The 19,486-nt window shown below is 49.6% G+C and overlaps 1 protein-coding gene across 1 annotated transcript in view; it reads right to left on the bottom strand.

Annotated features, from left to right (window-relative positions):
* Positions 1-1,250: 1,250 nt before the first annotated feature.
* Positions 1,251-19,486, bottom strand: part of SYT6 (synaptotagmin 6) — a 37,357-nt gene continuing 19,121 nt past the window's right edge. Inside the window, exons 2-7 of the mRNA XM_038162736.1 lie at positions 18,997-19,330; positions 14,881-15,439; positions 10,612-10,732; positions 9,587-9,758; positions 8,324-8,474; positions 1,251-2,811 (exon numbers count right to left, since the gene is read on the bottom strand). Coding sequence (XP_038018664.1) covers positions 2,740-2,811; positions 8,324-8,474; positions 9,587-9,758; positions 10,612-10,732; positions 14,881-15,439; positions 18,997-19,330 — 1,409 coding nt within the window. The 3' untranslated portion in view covers positions 1,251-2,739. The remainder of the gene's footprint in view (positions 2,812-8,323; positions 8,475-9,586; positions 9,759-10,611; positions 10,733-14,880; positions 15,440-18,996; positions 19,331-19,486) is intronic.

Genomic DNA, 19,486 nt, shown 5'->3' with positions numbered 1-19,486 from the left:
TGCAACTGCATCCTCCCCTTTGCAGGGACTTTCAAAGGAGCCCCAGCATGGCCAAGCCTCCTGTGGGACGTGGCCCTGGGGTGACCCTCCTTATTTTGCTTGGAAATAATTGAAATGTCTCCATGAGTTGCTATTACAGGGTCAAGAGCAGCGAGTGAGGAGCAAGAAAACAACTCAACAAATCTTGGCATGGCACTTGTGCTGGGCTCAGCTCCTTCCCAGGGTCTAATTCCCCCCTGGATGGAAGGGAAGTGTTTGCTCTGGTGTGTGGGGCTCATCCCCATGAGTGTGACCAATCCCCCCGAGTGACAAACACGCAATGGGCGCAATGATTATCCCCTGGCTGAGGGATGTGGCAAAATCTCAGCATTTCAAATATAAATGAAGGGGGGGTTGCGCCAACCAGGCGTGGGTGTTATTCACTAACGTGAGATCCAGTTTTCCAGCAATGCAAGTGACAGCCAGTATTGAGTGGAAATTGATTATCTGTGTGAAGCAGGGATTAAAAATAGCAGCTTTGTGTCAAACCCCACGTATGTTTTGACTAAATCCTCGATAACAAGGAGAATGGATAAAAGATGGAGATTATACAGAGAAAGCCAAAACCCAAAAAGCCTGGATTAGAGAAGAAAAGGATTTGAGTGGGTTGCTGCAATTAATGATTGTCAAGTGCCACCAGCTGGGACTGCTGTGGCTTCTTCTGGGGACGTCTTGTCCTTTGGTTTGCCAACCTGCCAGAGGCACTGCCAGCTCACTGCTCTGCTCCCCCGAGGCTCCTCCAGCTCAGGCAAAGGTCCAGGGGCTCGTGGCCAGTGTTTGACCCACCCAGTCAATCAGTTTTAATGGCCAGAAACTCATCCCCTTAATTAAACACAGAAAGGATGATGGTCTCAGGCAGGTTGTGCTCCCCTTGCTCCCCAGCAGAAGCTCTCAGAACTCTCTGTGCTGGGAAACCAATGCAGTTTTACCAGTTTTTTGTGGCAGTGTGCTTGGAATACGCTTTTTGCTGCTGCAGCTGGTGCTCAGGGGCTGTCCCTGGGATGGTGTGGCTGTCCCAGGCCAGGCAGGGGCTGCAGAGCTGAGGTCTGCTCCAAATGCCACCGTGTGCCCCTGCCCAGCCCCCCACCGTGCCAGGCTCTGCCATTGTCTCGTTTTATAGCACCCACCGTGATCATTGCACCCATCCAACACCACACAACACACAACTCCTGCTCCCACAGGAGGAAATATTCCACCAGACAGGGCAGCGCTTACAAATCAAATCATTTTATTGAGTTTCTGCTCCTATAGCATGTGGCACATAAAGAGAATTAAGACACAAGGTGTGATGAGGAATGATGGATTTACCCTTCACTGAACAAAGGATTCATCTCACCCAGGAGCAATGCAAACAGCCCTCTGTGCCAGCCCTGATGTGCAGCCAGGGGTGACGTGGTGACATTTGGGAAAATGGAAACTGAAGTTGACCTGAGGATTGTGGCTGATGAGCACAGTCCTGCTAACCTGAGGCGCGGAGAGCCGGCTGCCTCGCTCGCAAATTCTACCTCCAAACCAAAATATTTGCTTTTGCCTAATTTAATTAGGGTGGAATAAACAGCACTAACACAGTTCTTAACTCAGAGAAAAATCCAGGATGAGAAAGTGTCCAAAATCTACAGCTGGCTGATAAAGATCAGCTGATTTAGCTGTAAAGCCAGTGCTTGGGATATTCTAAATTCATTCTTGGCTTCTGCAGCCAAGGAACCAGCAAAGCTTTGGGTTTTGTTTTTTTTTTCCCAGAACTTGACCTTCTTTCAGGGCTTGGGCTGAGAAACTTTATTCTTTAAGAAAGTGCTGACAGTCTTTAGAAAAAAAAAGTTTGGAAGCTTTTTTTAGCATCAGTCATGTTTCTGTATTTCCCTTTGCCCCTCGGGTCACCCTTTATTACTTGGATGAGATAAGAAATAGAGACCCCGTGGTCATGCAGGGCTGTCACCCGTTTCTGAAACATCTTCCCCCTTTTTTTTCTGAATCCCACCTGTGGCCACGCCGTTCCCTCCACTCCAGATAACGTGGGGATGTCCTGGGGGATGAGCAGCAGCTACAAAGGGGGCTGAAGGAACTGTTCATGCAAATAGCTCTGGGGAGATTTCAGATACAGGGGAAAAAAACCCAGGGTCCCCCTCCTGAGGAATCAACAGCATTTTTTTAATATATGACAAAAGGAATTATGGGGTACACACTGCACAAACCTCTAAGAGCTCATGGACACCTCTACATGAACAGGAAACCCGGGGACACTCTGCAGGGCTGGGGCTGACCACGAGGATGGAGCTGCTGGTGGCATGGAAGAGTCTCTCCCATCTTCTGCCACGGCTTTCCAGTGGCCACCGTCCCCTGTCCCCTGTCCTGGCCACCTCTGCTCTCTGCAGACATCTCCTGGCCCCTTTCCAGCCTTTGCGAACACTAAAAACTATTTTACACGTTATTTTACAGACCAAACTCCCAGCACATGTCCCAGTCCACCTTCTCCCTCTGGAAACAGATCCGTACAGCAAAAGCCACGAAAATAACATCACCTTGGGAGACATATTAGACAAAAACATATTTGACCACAAAACGGGTTTCTACCTTTACTTACGCAGGAACAACTAGACTGGAAAGTCCCGCTGCTGCCACCGCCCCTCAGCAACCACTGAGACTGAAGGCCAAGTGCAAAAATTACTTGGTTTAGTCCCATTTTGCTGTCCCTGCTCCAGATCACGGTGTGGGGGGTGGTTTGGGGGAGGGACAGGAGCCCTGGCTGTCGAAGCTCGCTGCCCGGCCGTGCCACTGGGGGACAGAGGAGAAATCAAGTTAATCAAACAGGAGAGGCTGTCTGGGATTATTCCCAATCCTGCAGTGTGTTGTCCATCTCCTCTTCCTCAGGATTTCCATCCCATGCCATCCCATGCCATCCCATCCCATCCCATGGATCCAATCCCATACCATAGATCCCATCCCATCCCATGGATCCAATCCCATCCCATCCCATCCCATGGATCCAATCCTATCCCATCCCATCCCATCCCATCCCATAGATCCCATCCCATCCCATCCCATGGATCCCATCCCATCCCATGGATCCAATCCCATCCCATCCCATCCCATCCCATGCATCCAATCCCATCCCATCCCATCCCTGCCCAGCTCCTGCCCTGCTGTGCTCTCTTCTGCTCCACAAATTCCAATTTATGCAATGCCCGTGTTTAACCACTCAGGAGGAATTGCTGAACAATTTACTTTATTGCTTTGTAAATCAATTCCCAATTGTGAGGATTCCTCACCAAAAAAAAAAAAAAATAAAAGGAAAATAAACAGTGTCTGTGTGTGCTGTGAAGACAAAGTGCTCTCAGCTTTTCCCTGCTTTGTTGCTATTGTCTTTTTGGTTTAAAAATACTGTCTAAGCTCAGAAGTACTTGAGTCTTTCCAGTCTGGTAATTTTACTCCACAGCAGCTCTGTCCACAGCACCAGAGACATTTCTCAAAGGGAAAATCAGATCAGAGACTCGGTGGATGGAGCAAACATATTTTTTTTTGCCATACTTAGGGGATCATAAATTATTTGTGATCTGCCTTGGGGGCTATTATCATAATTCAAGCCCATTATTCCTGAAGCTTTTGAGCACTTGCCCATCTCACCATCTTGTTATATTAAATTCCAGTGACAAATGATAGACATCTCCCAGAGACAACGGGAGGCAGGATTTCCACTGCCTGGATCAATTCCCTCCCCTCCCACATCAGCAGAAACTCTTTGCTGGCTGATATTAATTTTTAAGCATGTATGAATTTCATTTCTCTGGGTGAAAACTCGCTTGGGGAACCAGACCTCACCCTTGCCTTGGCAAAACCATCTTGAATGAAAACAAGAGAACAGCAGCCTGGTGCTCACAGGGAGGCTGAGCAGGGCAAGAAGCTCCTTGCAGATGTTCCATGGGTTTGGAGTAGTCAAAAATTTGGCCAATTTGGCCAATTTCCTTCCCTAAAGAGACCAGTCAGTGTAAAGTAATTCACTGCACAGGTTTGCATTGAACAGCCTCTGTTTCATCAGGGCCAAGCAGAAATTAATGAATGAAGAAGATGAGAAGCTCATCCTGCCAAACAGCTGCCTTAAGGTAAGGAAACACTTTCCTCTATGTTTCTCATGTCAAAAAAATTTGTCTAAAATCCCTGAGGGGTTGATAATACGGGTACAACCTCCCCATGAGAATTGCCAGGGAACAGACTCAGAAATTACAACAGAAATGGGCTTTTGGCAGAGCTTTCCCCATGCTGTTTGCCTTGTGCTGTCTGCATGACAATGACAGCGTTGCTACTCCAAAAATGTGACGAAAACTCTTCCAAGGACAGGCCCAAACGAACCTGGAGATACTAGAGAGAACCTAGAGAGGAACCTGGAGATACTTTTCCTTCATTCCATTAGAAAAGGTGAGCCATGCATTGTGTAGCCAACAGTCAGAAACCGGGGCCAGTTCAATCAAAATCAAACAGGCCCAGAAGTCTGGAAGGGTTTATCTTTAAAGACAAATGATTATTCTTCATTATGGGCATGACTTGGCTCTCAGGAGAGTTACTAGTTTTAATCTGGAGCAATGTTTTAAACAAATAAATGCTGAATGTCTGAGGCACTTGGCAGCATCAAAGACCCATTTTGCATCGCGCCGATGACGCGACCCCGCGGTTCCGGGGTTTGTCTTTCACAGATCACAGGGAAAATCCCCATTTTCAGAAGTTCCCTTCGAATCCTGGAAGAACGAGCTGTAATTATCTGTTTCCCTTTGTGCACACACCCCTGATCCTGGCTGATGGGTGGAGGAATGCAGGAGGAACGCGGGTGGGGTGGCTGAAGGACCCGGGGAGGGAGCAGCTGCCAGCGGGGCCTCGGGGCTGAGCACTGGGAACAGCTTGTGCTGAGGGGAAGAACTGATTGTCAGAATAACCCCACAAAGAGGGATTCTCCCTTTCTGCTCAGAAACTCGCCTTCTGAACATCTGTGTGAGCAGGATAGCGCTTAAAAGCCTGTAATTAATGATTCATTTGCACATGTTCTCCATGTTCCCTCTTTAATGATGGTGGTCATTAGAGAAGTGCAGTCATTATGATTTGTTATTCACTGTTGATAAATATGGAGCAACCAAAGGCATGACGTGCATCCGAAGCGTTTCCCTTTTCACTGGAGCCTTTTCCAGCAGTGAAAGCAAAGAGGGAGCGGCACCAGCTCGTGGAGGAAGGGCCCAAGTGGCTGTTGGCACAGAAATGAGGGGTTGGGCCATGTTAGCCCAGCACTGTGGCTGCTGGAACAGGCTGGAGCTGCCCAGGTCCTCATGGTGGACAAAGAAACACTGGAGGAGGCTGTTGGTCCAACACCACGGACACAACCATCCATCCATCCATCCATCCATCCATCCATCCATCCATCCCTGCTGTAGCAGGGTAAGGTGCTCAGGGCTGGGCCATCCTCTCGAAGCAGCACAGCTCTGGTGACATTTTCTTGGTAAATTCACCAGAAATTGTGACTCTGAGCTACAGTCAAAATACAGTGGGAGCTCCTTCTCCTGGCCAAAGCTTTTCCAAGGCACACCAGGCAGGGTGTTGGTTAGCAAAGAAATTCCATATCCCCACACTTTTCTCCCCGCTGAGTGGTGGGGAGGGGGGTGGGACCCCAACCACAGCAAGGGGCGATGGCAGTGCCTGGAGCAGCTCCAGTCACCATCCCTCCATTTAGACATCAAAGGCACAATTCAATCCCGGCTCCCTCGCCTTGGTTTGAGGTCAAGCACTCAGGCAGGGAGGATGTGGATGGAGCCAGAGGCTGTTAGTGATGGCCAGAGCACACAGAGGCCATCATGAGGATCAGCCGCGACGCAAACGCTCCATTTGCTGCTGCCCGCCACAAACGCGCTTGGAGAGGAAGGAGACAAAGGGGAAGAAGAGGAGGAGGAAGAGAAGGAAGAAGAAGACAAAGAGGAAGATAGAAATGATGGCTCAGGATGCCAGCACAGCCCAAGGTCACCCCCACAAAGGTGAGGAAGGCATGAAGGGCCAGCAGTTCTCCCCCAGCTTGCTCAGGACAGATGGACAGACAGCCAGCAGCAGGATGGAGCAGCTGCCCCAGAGACCCAGAGCTGGGATTACAGGACCTACACCCCAAATTTCTTTTCAAAGATACCCAAACACGACATGAAAAAGATGATACAATGTCTTGTAACCAACAAATACCATTTCCCATTAATTTCTCCCCAGGAGCCTGTGCCTTTTCTGTTTGGTTTTTCTTTTAGGCTGCACTGGGGATTTGCAGACAGCACTGCTAAAACCTAAAAGGGCAAATAAACACAGGGACCATTTGCTTGCTGGCTCTCTGCACCAGTTTGTGGCAGAAATACCAGAACAGATGATCAGAGGGCTTTTTCTTTCCTTTTAAGCAGAGCTCCTGACCTGTGCATTGAGGGGTGAAATGATTCACTCAGTTTTTTTCCAGAGTCTTGGGGGCTCAGCCATGGTTTTCAAAGTATATTTTAGAAGGTGAGTCATCTTCCATGTCTTCCTTGGTTTCTCTGTGTTTCATCATAACAATAACGCCTTTTTTTTACTTTTTTTCTTAGTGATTTTCAAAAACTTTACAGGAGTTTTTCTTTCAAAACCCCACCTGCATCTGAAAAACAGTGCAGTAAAGCCATAAAAATTGCAGCCTGGAGAAGGAACTCCTACTCCTGGGTCAGCCATGGCAGCTGGTGTCACACTGAGGTGCTACAGATGCCAAGAGATCAAATGAGAGATCAATTCCATTTCTGCTCAAACCTTGTGGCTGCTGGTCCCCAGCTCCCCATGGCAGTGGGAGGTGACACATGGAGCCAGTCCAGATGTGGCTCCTGCCCAGGGCCAGCAGGGGAAGGGAATGAAATCCTGGTGCTGCTCAGCACCCAAAGGCAGAGCTAGCACTGCTCACGAAGTGCACAAGGGTTTAATTCTGCTCTGACTCACCCCAGCCCTGCACAGCTGAGCCCTGTGCTGACTCAAGGTGAGCTCACAGATCACCTCAAACGAGGGAGGGCGAATTTTCAGGTGTCCATTGTCTGATTTATCTGTGTCCACTGTGTCTTAAGCTAAAATATCTGCTACCAGATTTTCCCGTGTGTGTAACCACCTGGGCTGGGACAGAGGGCACTGAGCACAAACTGACTTCTTAATCATGCAATGGTTTGGGTTGGGAAGGAACTTAAAGCTCATCTGGTTCCAACTCCCTGCCATGGGCAGGGATACCTTCCACTATCCCAGGTTGCCCCAAGGCCCATCCAGCCTGGCCTTGGGCACTCCCAAGGATGGGGTAGCCACAGATGCTCTGGGCACCCTGTGCCAGGGCCTGCCCACCCCTTCTGGTTGGAGAAAATAGCAGATTTCAAAGAAAGACAGGGTTTATACACTAATTCACACCACTGTGGAGTCTCAGCAAGCTCAGTGTCTGCCTTTCAGCGCAGCTCAGCGCTCAACTTCAAGAGGAAAATGAGATGCTTTTTGTTAAGTACTTATTCTGTGGCTTTGAGGGAAAATACCTCCTCAGCCCCAGATGCTGTGGGAGGCTTTATTGCCTTTATTATCGTATCACTGGCCTCAAATGCTGCTGCTTTGTTCTCATACTTGAAGTGTCAAAGGCGTGTGTGCCCTTTTCCACATCTCTGTCCTCCAGAAATTATGACCTAAATCAGGCAAAGCCAAAGAGCTCCACAGAAGCGTGAGAAATTGGAGTGCAAAGGGGAAGAAAATGCCAGAGATGGTCGAAATGGTACCCAGGCATTTCAGCCCTATTTTATCATCTGGGGCTGCATCAAGTCAATCTCTTTCTCTGGAGATGCTTAGAGCAATTACATTTGTTCTATTTATTCTCCCTCAAAGGCTCGGAGATGAGTCAACAGAAAAATCTTTTAGGATGAAAAATTGAAACTTGAAATAGGCAATATCCCTGGACAATTTGTTCTGCAATCAGAGCAGCATTCTCTTTCCTTACTGCTCTCCATTTCTAATTTAAAAAGGAAAAGTAAAAAAAAAAAAAAAGAAAAATAAAAGAAAAACCCAAAATGTAACAGTCACATCTGTAAATACAGCTCTTCTCAGTCTTGCTTGCGAGCTCAAGGAGCTATTTCGAGGCAATACAGAAGTGCTTGTTTTCTAGAGTTCATTTCTGGTGAGAAAATTCCCTCAGCTCTGCTCAGAAAATCCCAGGCGAGAGCAGGAGCTCTCTGAAAGCCTGGAGCCAGCCCAGTCCCACCCAGCACAGGCCCTGGAAGGGAAGGACACCCCCACACACCTCTTTGAAGGACTTCTTCACCTCCACCAGTGGGTGCCAGTGGGCGATGGGCTTGCGGGGGTAGGCCAGCATCTCGTTCCAGTGGTCTCTGCCCAGCCCCTCGGCGTTGACCCCCACGCGGCAAACCCCGATGATCTCGTTGTGGCCCACCCTGAGGAACAGCAGAGAAGGAGCACCATCACCATCCATCTATCCCTCCATCCCTCCATCCATCCATCCATCATCCATCCATCATCCAACCATCTATCTATCCATCTATCCATCATCCATCCCTCATCCATCCATCATCCATCCATCATCCATCCATCCATCCCTCCATCCATCCATCATCCATCCATCCATCCATCCATCCATCCATCCATCCATCCCTCATCCATCCATCCATCATCCATCCGTCCATCCATCCATCCATCCATCCATCCATCATCCATCCCTCCATCCCTCCCTTCATCCATCCATCCACCCATCCCTCCATCCCTCCCTTCATCCATCCATCCATCCATCCATCCATCCATCCATCCATCCCTCATCAATCCATCTATCCACCATCCATCCATCCATCCATCCATCCATCCATCCATCCATCCATCCCTCATCCATCCATCCATCCATCCCTCCATCCATCCATCCCTCCATCCATCCATCCACCCACCCATCCATCCATCCATCCATCCATCCATCCATCCACCCATCCATCCATCCATCCATCCATCCATCCATCCATCCATCCATCCATCCATCCCTCCCTCCCTCCCACCCCTGGCCAGGCAGAGCCTGGACGCTGCTGCTGGGAGCCCGGGCTGTGGATTCTGCCCCAGCCCTGCCATCCCCACAGGAAATGACAGCAGCTTTAAATGACTGCTGCAGGTCAGTCCAGACACAGAGGTGTGAGCAGTGCTCTACAGCAAGAATAACCCCGGCTTCACTGATGCAGAATTCATACACCCAGAGCTGCTCGGGCTCACATTATTTGCTTTCTAAAATGGGTTGCAGGACAATAAATAACAGAGGGGAACGTGGCACTTGCTCAAGGAAATGCCATAAAGCAAGGACCAGCCTTGCCAAGCTCGTTATTTTTCCATAACCGTAAATATCAATGTCACTGTAGCAATCTATCACCAGAGACAGGTGGGTACCACTGAGCTCTGCCATCGAGGCTATGGAAAACACTGTGGAAAACACAGTGGAAAATTGCATTTGAGCTGGAAAATCTGCACCCAATGGGATGCTCTCCCCTCCAGCTCTCCAGAGCCTCCCACCTACCGATCATAATCCATGACAGAGATAAGGAGGCTGACTTGATCCATGTTCTCGGGGGGAATGTCAAAGATTATTGCTTCATTGTAGGTGGGATTAAGTGTGTTTTTCTTTATGGTGGTTTTCTTCTTTTTCAGTCTTCGCCCGTCACAGAGCAAAGACACTTTGACATATGGATCTAGGGAGGAAGAGAGAGAAGACCTTTTGTTGATGAAACTGTGTTTTGCTACTTTTGCAATATAGAAACAGCTTTATCAGAGGACGGGCTGTGAGTTCCCATGAGCCAGAGGTGCTCTTCAAATGGACTTTTGGAAAAAAAGTTTATTTGCAGACCAGTAAAATCCTCCACTTCTCATACTGGTGTGGGTGGTGACCTGAACTTCAGGCACCAGAGAACCAGCACTGCATTATTATTATTGCAGAAAGGCTGAGCTGACTTCACCTGAAGTCTCAATTCTCAGACATTTCGCATGGCATTAAGCTCCAGCTGAGCAGAAACATTTTCTGCAAAGGTCTCTGTTGTTACTGCTTTTTGTACAATGAAATTCAAATACTCTGAAGTTGGTGTCTGGAAAAGAAATTGGATTTTATGATGAAACTCAGAATTTGTACATGCTAAATTTGCGAGTCAGGTCTTTGAAACTGCAAATGCAGACACTCTCTAGGTGCTGTGATCCTCAGGTTTGACTACTGCACAGGGGAATGCACATTCCAGTGGGATTTATCCAGGTGGGGCCATGACCCTTTCCTGATCTTGGGGTGAAAGAGTTGATTCTGGCTATAAAGGTTTCCAAGAGATCCAAGTGTCCAAGCCAAGAGATGGATCAGAGCTCTGGCCCTGCAAACCCTCCCGTGGGATGGGAAAAAAGTGACAAAATGTCTACTTGAGAAAATTTGTTTGCACTTGAAACACAGACAAAGCTTTCTCAGGGATTCCTGTGACGCTTCACCCACCATCTGCTGAGGGTACAGCGAGGGGAGAGGAGGAGATGTGGCTGCACAAGGGTCCTCCTCAGCCACCAAACACCCACCTGAGTAACCAGTGATGTCCATCGCTTTGAGATTCCTGCATTTAATGACTGTTAAGGTCAGGCGACCTGCAGTTGGCAAATAACAAAGGGAAAACATGATCTCGCCCAGGTCCACGCTTTCCTTCAATAAAGCAGAGAACAGATTTTATTGGAAACGTGCAGAACCAGCCAGGTGCCTCCTCCTCCACCCCAGCATTTCCTCTGTTCTGCCATTTGTAGCAAAGGGGACTTTATTTAAGTACCCCAACACGATTTGGCTAAAAATGAATACAGAGAATGGGAACAATAGAAAGATCCTGGTTCCCATCTCAGTTTAGGACAATCTTCCTCTGCCTCACTGGAGCCTGTGCTTCCTATTGCACCCTCCCTGCTAATGCACAGCACTCCTGCTCCACTGCTCACACAGAGGAGATGGGATATCTCACACCAAATCAATGCAGTGAGGAAATCAAATTAGGATCAAGTCTTGTTTGAATGTACTGTGCATGTCTCTGGTGCCTGGTTCCTCCAGGAATGTGACAAACACAGTGAGGTGACAGAAAGATGAGCTCCTGACGTGCAGTGGTGCCCTGTTCTCCAGTTGTGCACTGCAGAAATCTCCTCAGACACTTTCTGTGACAGCCAGGGCCATCAGTTCATAACCCCTCAGACTGGTTTGGGTTGGAAGGGACCTTGAACATATTCTAGTTTCAGCCCCCTGCCGTGGGTGGGGATGAATTCAGTAATGAAGGTTTGTGACTGACAGTGCCCAACATTTCTGCATAAAATGAAAATGAAAATGAGTAACACAGTGGTTTTCTCTGAAGGTGAGCAGGAGTTTTTGGGCAGTTACCAACTGGGGGGGTAAAACTTTAAGCCAGAAGACAGCCAAGAAGGGTCTGTTGAGCTTTTAATTTGTGATGTGTCCACATTTGGACCACCAAGCCCTTTGAGATGCCCTTGAGGAGCAGGCACAGCGTGGGGCTGCGTGTTTGTGAGTATAAATGGGGAATTAACCAGCAGATGGCACTCAGAAATGTTTGGTACTTTAGGATTACACAGAAGCCAACACAATTTACTCTTTTAGTGCCCCATCAAATAACTTTTATCCATGGCTCTTAGCACTTCTTGTACCTGCAGCTTCATCGACTACACCTCCTAAAAGCCCTTTCCATCATTGCCTTGCCCATGGGAAGTCAGGGAAAAATAAACAAACCAAATGTCTGATTTAAACTAGAAAGCATCATCATCTGAAGTCAGCAGAAAGATTTCCAAAGTCCTTCTAAAAATGAATTTTAAAAAAAATCTTATTTTCTACATACAGATCCCACATCTGTAGAGCAAACAACCCGTTTATTTTGGGAACCAGTGTGTTTGATTCCTTTCAATGTGATATAGTGATCTGCTGAAGAGAAATTGTGGCTGCTAGGAGTAGAGTGATGGAACTAGAAAGACAAGTAAATGCACTTAAAGCTTTGCTAAGTGTTAGGGGAATAGATCTTGTTGATGGATGAGGTTTTTGCCAAATTATTTCCTGCTCATTCTCAGGTAAGGCAAAGACTAAATCTTTATTCCACTTAGATGTGCAGAATACTAATGAATATTATATAAAATTTTGATTGGGTCTGTTCTTTCATGCATTCTTTGTTCTTAGTTGGTGTGGGAGGGACGAGGGCAGGAGACCTTGGACAAGATGTCAGAAGAGAGCAGCCCTGTGTGAGATGGTGAGAGCACCCTCTGGACACTATCTCATCTTCTGTTTCTCTCCTTGCACTGAGAGGACCCGTTCAGGGTATAAAATGAACATAATTTATTCTTTGACCTGATTGTATCAGGTCAAGAGATTTTTCTTTGCAACCATAAATACAAGAGAGCTGAGCGTGTCCTGTGGGTACATTATTTTCTTGCAGATTATAGACATTGGGACATTTCCAAAATTCATATCAGTACCTTTTAGGAAATAATGGAAGCTCTGAATCAATAGACTTGAAACCAAAGATGTTTCCCTGATTCACAAGCTGTACAGTCATTAATTAAGCAGCTGAGTGCTGGCTACTTGACCAGATCAGTTCTTAAGTGTGCTCCTACCCTCTTACCCACACCACTGATCTCATGCATTATTAGGCACCCAGAGCTTTCTTGGGGTTTTTTGCAAACTGTATTCACCCTTCTCAATTTTGATTAAACAGAAATGTCCTTGGGTGTGCTACAGCTGGCTGAGATGTTCCAGGAGCAGCACATTCCTTAAGAATGGCACAGAGAGGACGAGGGGATGGAGCCAAACATGGTGCTGGACGTGTCTGGGGCAGCTCTGCCAGGCTCCTGCTCAACACACCTTGGGCATGGGGCTGGCCCTGCTCCTTCTGTGGAGGCTCTTCTCTCAACAACCCTTCTGCTGGTGTATCCCCACTTGCTTTTGTGGGGTTTTCCCCCATTAAATAAGATCATTTAGCCTGGAAAACATCCACTATTGCTTGCAGAACCAACAGGCGGGTTCCTCCAGGAGGCATCAGCACATCAGGTGCACTTTGCTCCCCTTCCAGCAGCCCCTCTCGGGGTGAAGGATGTGCCAGGTGCCCGCTTGCCTCTCTGCCAGCATTTCTGCTTTCATTACCACCCATCAATCACAACAGCCGTGGCTGCCTGCAGGTTGGAAGCCAAGAGCTGTGAGCACCCTGCTAACTCAAACTGTTGCTTTCCTCATGGCTGATCCTGTGCCTCCTTCCCACAGCCCTCCCAGGCAAGATGCTCAAAAGGCAGCAGAGCAGCAGCTCCCAGCACGCTCCCAGCACTGCCCCAGGGCGCCTGGCAGGCACCACCTCCACCCCTGTGTCCTCAGGCTGGCAGGGCCAAAGCTCTCCGTGCCCTCCCAGAACAGCTCCAGCCCCTGAGCCACCTTCCAGGGTGATGTGCTGTGTGTCCCCTGAGTGCCCTGGGACCCCGTTGGGCACAGCAGCACCCACGGGGCACAGGACACGGGGCTGTGCACACCTGCTGGGCTTCACAGAGCTGTCAGAAAGTTCTGGACACCCTGCAGCAGGAGAGCGAGCACTGGTGGAAGGCACAAGAGGGTTCAACTGTGGGGAGCACGGTGCCGAGAAAAAAAGCAGCAGAGTTACAAAGCAAATGCCTTGTGGCACTGCTGGCCACAGTAAATATTTGTGTTTGACAGTTCCCTCCTCGGCACAGAAAGCAGGGCAGCAAAGGTATGAGATGAGCTACGAGGGAAGCTGCAGGACAGATTTTTGCAAGTTGTGGCATTCTGCCAGTCAGCAGGAAAGATGTGACAGGGCCCACGCTTCCAGCCACAGGGGTGGGGATGTCTCATCTTTCAGTCTCAGGAATAACAATGTGAAATGACAATGACAATGGCTGATTTAGTGTCCAGCTGCAGAGCAGTTCAATCGTTCATTCGCTCTGAGGACCAGCCAGATCCTCCTGGGAGGGCAGTGGAGGAGCAGACAGCTATTATGGAGAGGTTAATGTCACTGCTCTGCACTCAGTGATCAATGTGAGCACTTGGCTTCTCCTGCCAGGTCCGTGTGACATGGAAAGGGCTGGGACTTTTCCTCTCTGAGTCTTGGTTTCTCTTCCAGAGGGAATTCAACAGAACTAATAAAAGATCCAAAGCCAGCTCTGAAAGAATTGCCAGCAGCACATCCAGCACCTCTCAGCATGAAGGGGCTGGTACTGGCCCTGCAGAGTTCTTCTTACTGTGATCACGTGGTGCCTTAAGTTTTTTGCTTTTCTATTTTTCAGTTCCTGTACTGCACTAGTGTAGAACTCTGAACTCCACACAGAGTGTTAATAAGCTCTCTTCACATTTTTGTCAGGCAAAACAATCCTTCCAGGCCTGAGAACCAAGGTCACCCTCTGCCTTGGGTGACCAAGTATAAAAAGTATAAACAAAAGTGAATGGGGAGGCGGAAGCAAACCACAGAAATCATTACCTGAAGCTCTAATTGGACAATTAACCCCTGATATGCAAATTGACCAAACTTTTATCTGTCTGAGAAACTCGTGACCATTGTCCATCTTGGGTGTAGTCTCTGCCAGGGTTTTGACTGCCCAAGGTGTATCTGTTAAAGGCCTTTTATAAATATCCACTTTATTTTTTTACCTCTGTCCGGCCTCTGTCCTAGGCAGCCACTCCAAGGCATCCCATGTGCACATGGCAGAGAGCTGGGCCTGCAAATCCCTGGGCTAACAGGAGGTGAGGAACCCATCCGCTGGGATCCATGAAGGATTTACCCCTGTGGAGAACCCCCACCCTGCCCAGCAGATACTCACCGTCGTGGCATACTGAATGTCCCTCCAGATGGAAGTCTCCCGGGAGAGGTCCGAGTCCTCGAACAGGTTCTCCAAGATAACCTCTCCAATCATGTCGTGCCTGGAGAACCTGTCAAAGTCAAAGACGCTCAGGTGGAGCTTCCTGCTGGCCAGCTCCTCGTGGGGCACGGGGAAGTGGAAGGACTCGTCGAAGGTGGGGTTCAGAGTCTTCCTGTGCACGCGCGTCTGGAACTTGCGCTTGCGGTCGGGCAGGAGGTAGATCTTCACGTAGGGATCCGAGCTGCCGCAGAAGTCTTTGGCTGGCAAGTCAAAAGCCCTGAGAATTCGGACAGTCAGCGTCTCGTTCTCGTAGTCGTACTTGAGAGTGAAGTTGATCTTCCCACAGGTTTTCTCTGCCTCTTTCTTGGGGTCCTCGGTGTCCACGGTCTTTTGTTTGTAGAGCTCGGGCTTGATGCGGCCGATGCTGGTGGGCTGCTCGGCCACGGCCGGCGGCTCCAGCCCGTAGTCCATGCTGGACACGTGCATCTGCCGGGGCAGGTGCCTCTTGAAGGAGATGTGCCTGCAGGAGGGAGACACCGACAGCTCTGTGGCTTTCCCAGGACATGGCTTTCATGTCGTTTTTCACCCCGGACTCAAAAAACAGCACAGAATGGGTTCTGTAGGTGCTCCTGAGCTCTGCACTGAAACCGGGTGTGTTATGGAGGGAACACCTCTAAAACCTTCAAGGATCCAATCCAGCAAATTTCTTAAATTCCAGAGCATTTGCCACAAGCTGTGTTTTCTCACCTGTGGCACGAGTCACAGCCCACAGCTGAACAGATGGGCCCCAACGACTCCTTACCCAAACCACAGACAGCACCACGTGGAGGCTGTCCCCACCCTCAGTCCTTACTCTTCCAATACTGGCACTAAGCTCTCCCAGACAAAAAAAAAACCCTTTTTTTTGCTTTTTCTTCTGGTGAGAGAACCACAGCCAACTCAGAAAGGGGGCTTTATTTGTAGAACCACAGAATGATTTGGGTTCAGAGTGTTTTAAAGTCCATCTCATTGCATCCCCTGCCACGGGCAGGGACACATTCCCCTCGATCAGTTTGCTTCAAGCCCTGTCCAGCCTGGCTTTGCTGGCTATTGCTGCTTCCAGACTTTTCCAACACACTCATCAGACACTGATAGATAACTGTTGACAGGGAGGGAGGCACAGCCTCGTTGGGAAGAGTCTCTTGCCTTGAGCTCTCCTCCAGCACAAGCTGTATGTAAGCAAAGCTTTATCTGAACAAAGCATAAAAGCTTTCTGTGGACTGAGGGCATTATTTCAGATTATCTGGTGTTTGCAAGAGCAGTTTATAGAGTTATTTAACCAAACTAAAAACTCTACAGCCAGAGCATTAGCCTCCAGTGATACGTGGTGCTTGGAGACCTTGGCAGGCTCCTCAGAGGTATTTTGGACAGGGTTAGGCTGGGCTGTGAATCAGAGGAACCTGCCAAGCAGAAAGTGTGTTTGAAACCTGCCCACGTACAGCTAAGTCCCACTTTGTTTGTCCTAATTCAGACTGGCTGAGGGTTTTTTCCTCCTCTGTTGGAAAGGTGTAATAAAAGCAGGAGGAGCGTGTGCCTGCAGAGAGGGAATCAGCTGCCCAAAAAGCAGTGAGGATAAATAAAAGAGTGTGGCTCACAAATGCAGGTGGCACCGTGCTGATCTAACTCAGCTCCTTCAAACAGGGGGCTGCCATCAGTGCCTCACTAATCCTGCAAAAGGGCAGCCAATTTTCTGAGCAGTGCCTGATTTCCCGTCACACTCCTGTGCACATCCCAGGCATGGCCAGCGAGGCAAACAGAAGTGCTGGGGCACAGCCAGGACCCTGTGATCCCTCCTTCCTGTCCCTGTTTCACCTCCTCCTGTGTCAAGGAGAGATGCTGCATTTCACAGAATGGTTTGTGTTGGAAAAGAGCCTCAAAGTTCACCTCATTCCACCCCCTGCCATGGGCAGGGGCACCTCCCACTATCCCAGGTTGCTCCAACCTGGCCTTGGGACATTTCCAGGGATGGGGCAGCCACAGCTCCTCTGGGCACCCTGTGCCAGGGCCTCACCCCACTCTGAGTAAAGAACCCCTTTCCAACATCTAATCTAAATCTCTCCTCAGTGTCCAAGCTGAGAGGGAGTCTCAAGGTTCACAGAGCCTTTCCCTGCCTTCCTGAGGGTGACGTTGATGTCTCTGTCCCCATCTGAGCACAAGCACGGAGCCCAGCTGGTTCAGGGCTTGTGCAGCGAGCGATCCATCAATTGTGCTGATCTAATTGTTTCTGCCAGGAGCCACAACAGAGAGAGAGAGCCAAAAGGTCTAATTCTGTCTGACAGGGTACATCATTGATACTTCAGCCTGCCTCTCATGTTGGAACAAAATTAAAGTGGCCAAAGCGTGTGGGTGACTTGACACAATGAGGTCAAGTCGCAGTAAAAGGGCTCGAATCCCTGATTTTTTAAAAGAGCCACAGTCTTAACACATTCATTGGTTAATGGCCAAGCTCTGGACAGTAATCTGCTGTGTAGGTGCTCTCTTTAGTCTCCCTGATGCTATCTGAACCTCTGGCTCCATCCAACGATCCTCCCACCTCTGCAGCTGCTCACAGAGCAGTGTTCCTGCTGAGCACCTCAGCCCCACCCAGCAGAACCGTGGAATATCCTGAGCTGGAGGGGACCCACAAGGATCAAGTCCAGCTCTTATTCCTGCACAGACACCCCAACAATCCCCGCTATGCATCCCCGGCAGCGCTGTCCAAACATTCCTGGAGCTCTGGCAGCCTCGGGGCTGTGCCCATTCCCTGGGCAGCCTGGGCAGTGCCAGCACCCTCTGAGGGAAGAACCTTTCCCTGATGCCCAACCTAAACTCCCTGACACGGCTCCAGCCCTGCCCTGGGTCCCATCACTGTCACAGAGATCAGAGCTCCCCCTCAGGAGGAGCTGCAGCCCCTGAGGAACTCCAGCCTCAGGCTCCTCCAGGCTGAGCAGCCCATGCCATGCCATGCCATGCCATCTGTGGGAAATGGATTTGTAGAGAATTTTAGAAACTTATAACATCTCTATTGTCTCACCCTTCACATGAGACTGAAAATAGGATAAGTTTTTGAAACACCTCCCAGTTACCCCATCTCTAAGCCAGAAAAGGGCTTAATCCAACACCCCTCCCATTGTCACCATTGAGGCAGGAAGGATGAAGGAGTGACACACTCCTGGTCTCTTCAGGAGGCTAATGATAATTTTATTAGAAACCCATTCCTTTTATACACTGTTCTGCCACAGGTGGACCTACTGGTCATTTAATCAACATACCTCACATGATTGGCAATTAAGGAAACCCCCTTTGGTAAACACCTTGTGAGAAAACAACTGTTCAAAGCACCAGCTGCAAGATTGTTTTAATTCTTTCTCTCGGCCTTCTCAAAACTCCCCAGAACAATTCCTGGGAAAGTTTATCTGGCTTTCTCTCTGACCAGGCTGTCAGTATCCATGTCCCATCCCATCCACCCATCCGTCAATCCATCCCACCCATCCATCCACCCATCCATCATCCCATCCCATCCCATCCCATCCCATCCCATCCCATCCCATCCCATCCCATCCCATCCCATTCCACTCCATGGATCCCACCCCATGGATCCCACTGGATCCCACCCCATCCCACCCCATGGATCCCATCCCATCCCATCCCATCCCACCCCATGGATCTCATCCCATCCCATCCCATCCCATCCCATCCCATCCCATCCCATCCCATCCCATCCCATCCCATCCCATCCCATCCCATCCCATCCCATCCCATTCCACCCCATGGATCTCATCCCATCCCATCCCATCCCATCCCATCCCATCCCATCCCATCCCATCCCATCCCATCCCACCCCATGGATCCCACCCCATGGATCCCACCGGATCCCACCCCATCCCACCCCATGGATCCCACCGGATCCCACCCCATCCCACCACATGGATCCTACCCTATCCCACCCCATGGATCCCACCTCATGGATCCCATCGGATCCCACCCCATCCCACCCCACAGATCCTACCCTATCCCACCCCATGGATCCCACCCCATGGATGCCACCCCATCCCTCACCTGGTGGAAGAGGCTGGCTCCGTGGTTTGCCTCTGGATCCGCGTGCGCCTCATGATGTGATCCTTCATGGACATCTGGACCTCCGCAGGGATGTCCGGGGAGGTGTGGCTGATCTTCACAGCTGCCTCCAGGAAGCTGATGGCCCCCGTGTCCTTGAGCTTGTCTGCCATGCTGTCCTTGTGGCCTGCCTCGCTCCGCAGCACGGCCAGGTGGGAGGAAAGGGCCTTGTTCCTCCAGGGAACCCAGCACAGCTTCCAAAAGAGAAACACAAACACTGCCACCAGCGCCAGGCCACACACAATCACTATCACTGCAAGGAGGCTGACGGAGAGCTCTGAGGGAGACAAGGACAGCGACAGGGAGGGGTGGGAAAGAAGAAAAGAAGAGACAGATGGTGAGAAGATCGTAAGTAAAAGGAAGAAATGGTCCAAAGTGACTTAAATCACAACTAATGGAGAGCTCAGCTCAGAGCCAAGGCCAAATGAGCACC

The sequence above is a fragment of the Motacilla alba genome, chromosome 26 (assembly GCF_015832195.1).
Source record: "Motacilla alba alba isolate MOTALB_02 chromosome 26, Motacilla_alba_V1.0_pri, whole genome shotgun sequence".
NCBI lineage: Eukaryota > Metazoa > Chordata > Aves > Passeriformes > Motacillidae > Motacilla > Motacilla alba.
Note: the sequence above shows the minus strand (reverse complement) of the source record. Positions and strands in the feature narration are given on the sequence as shown.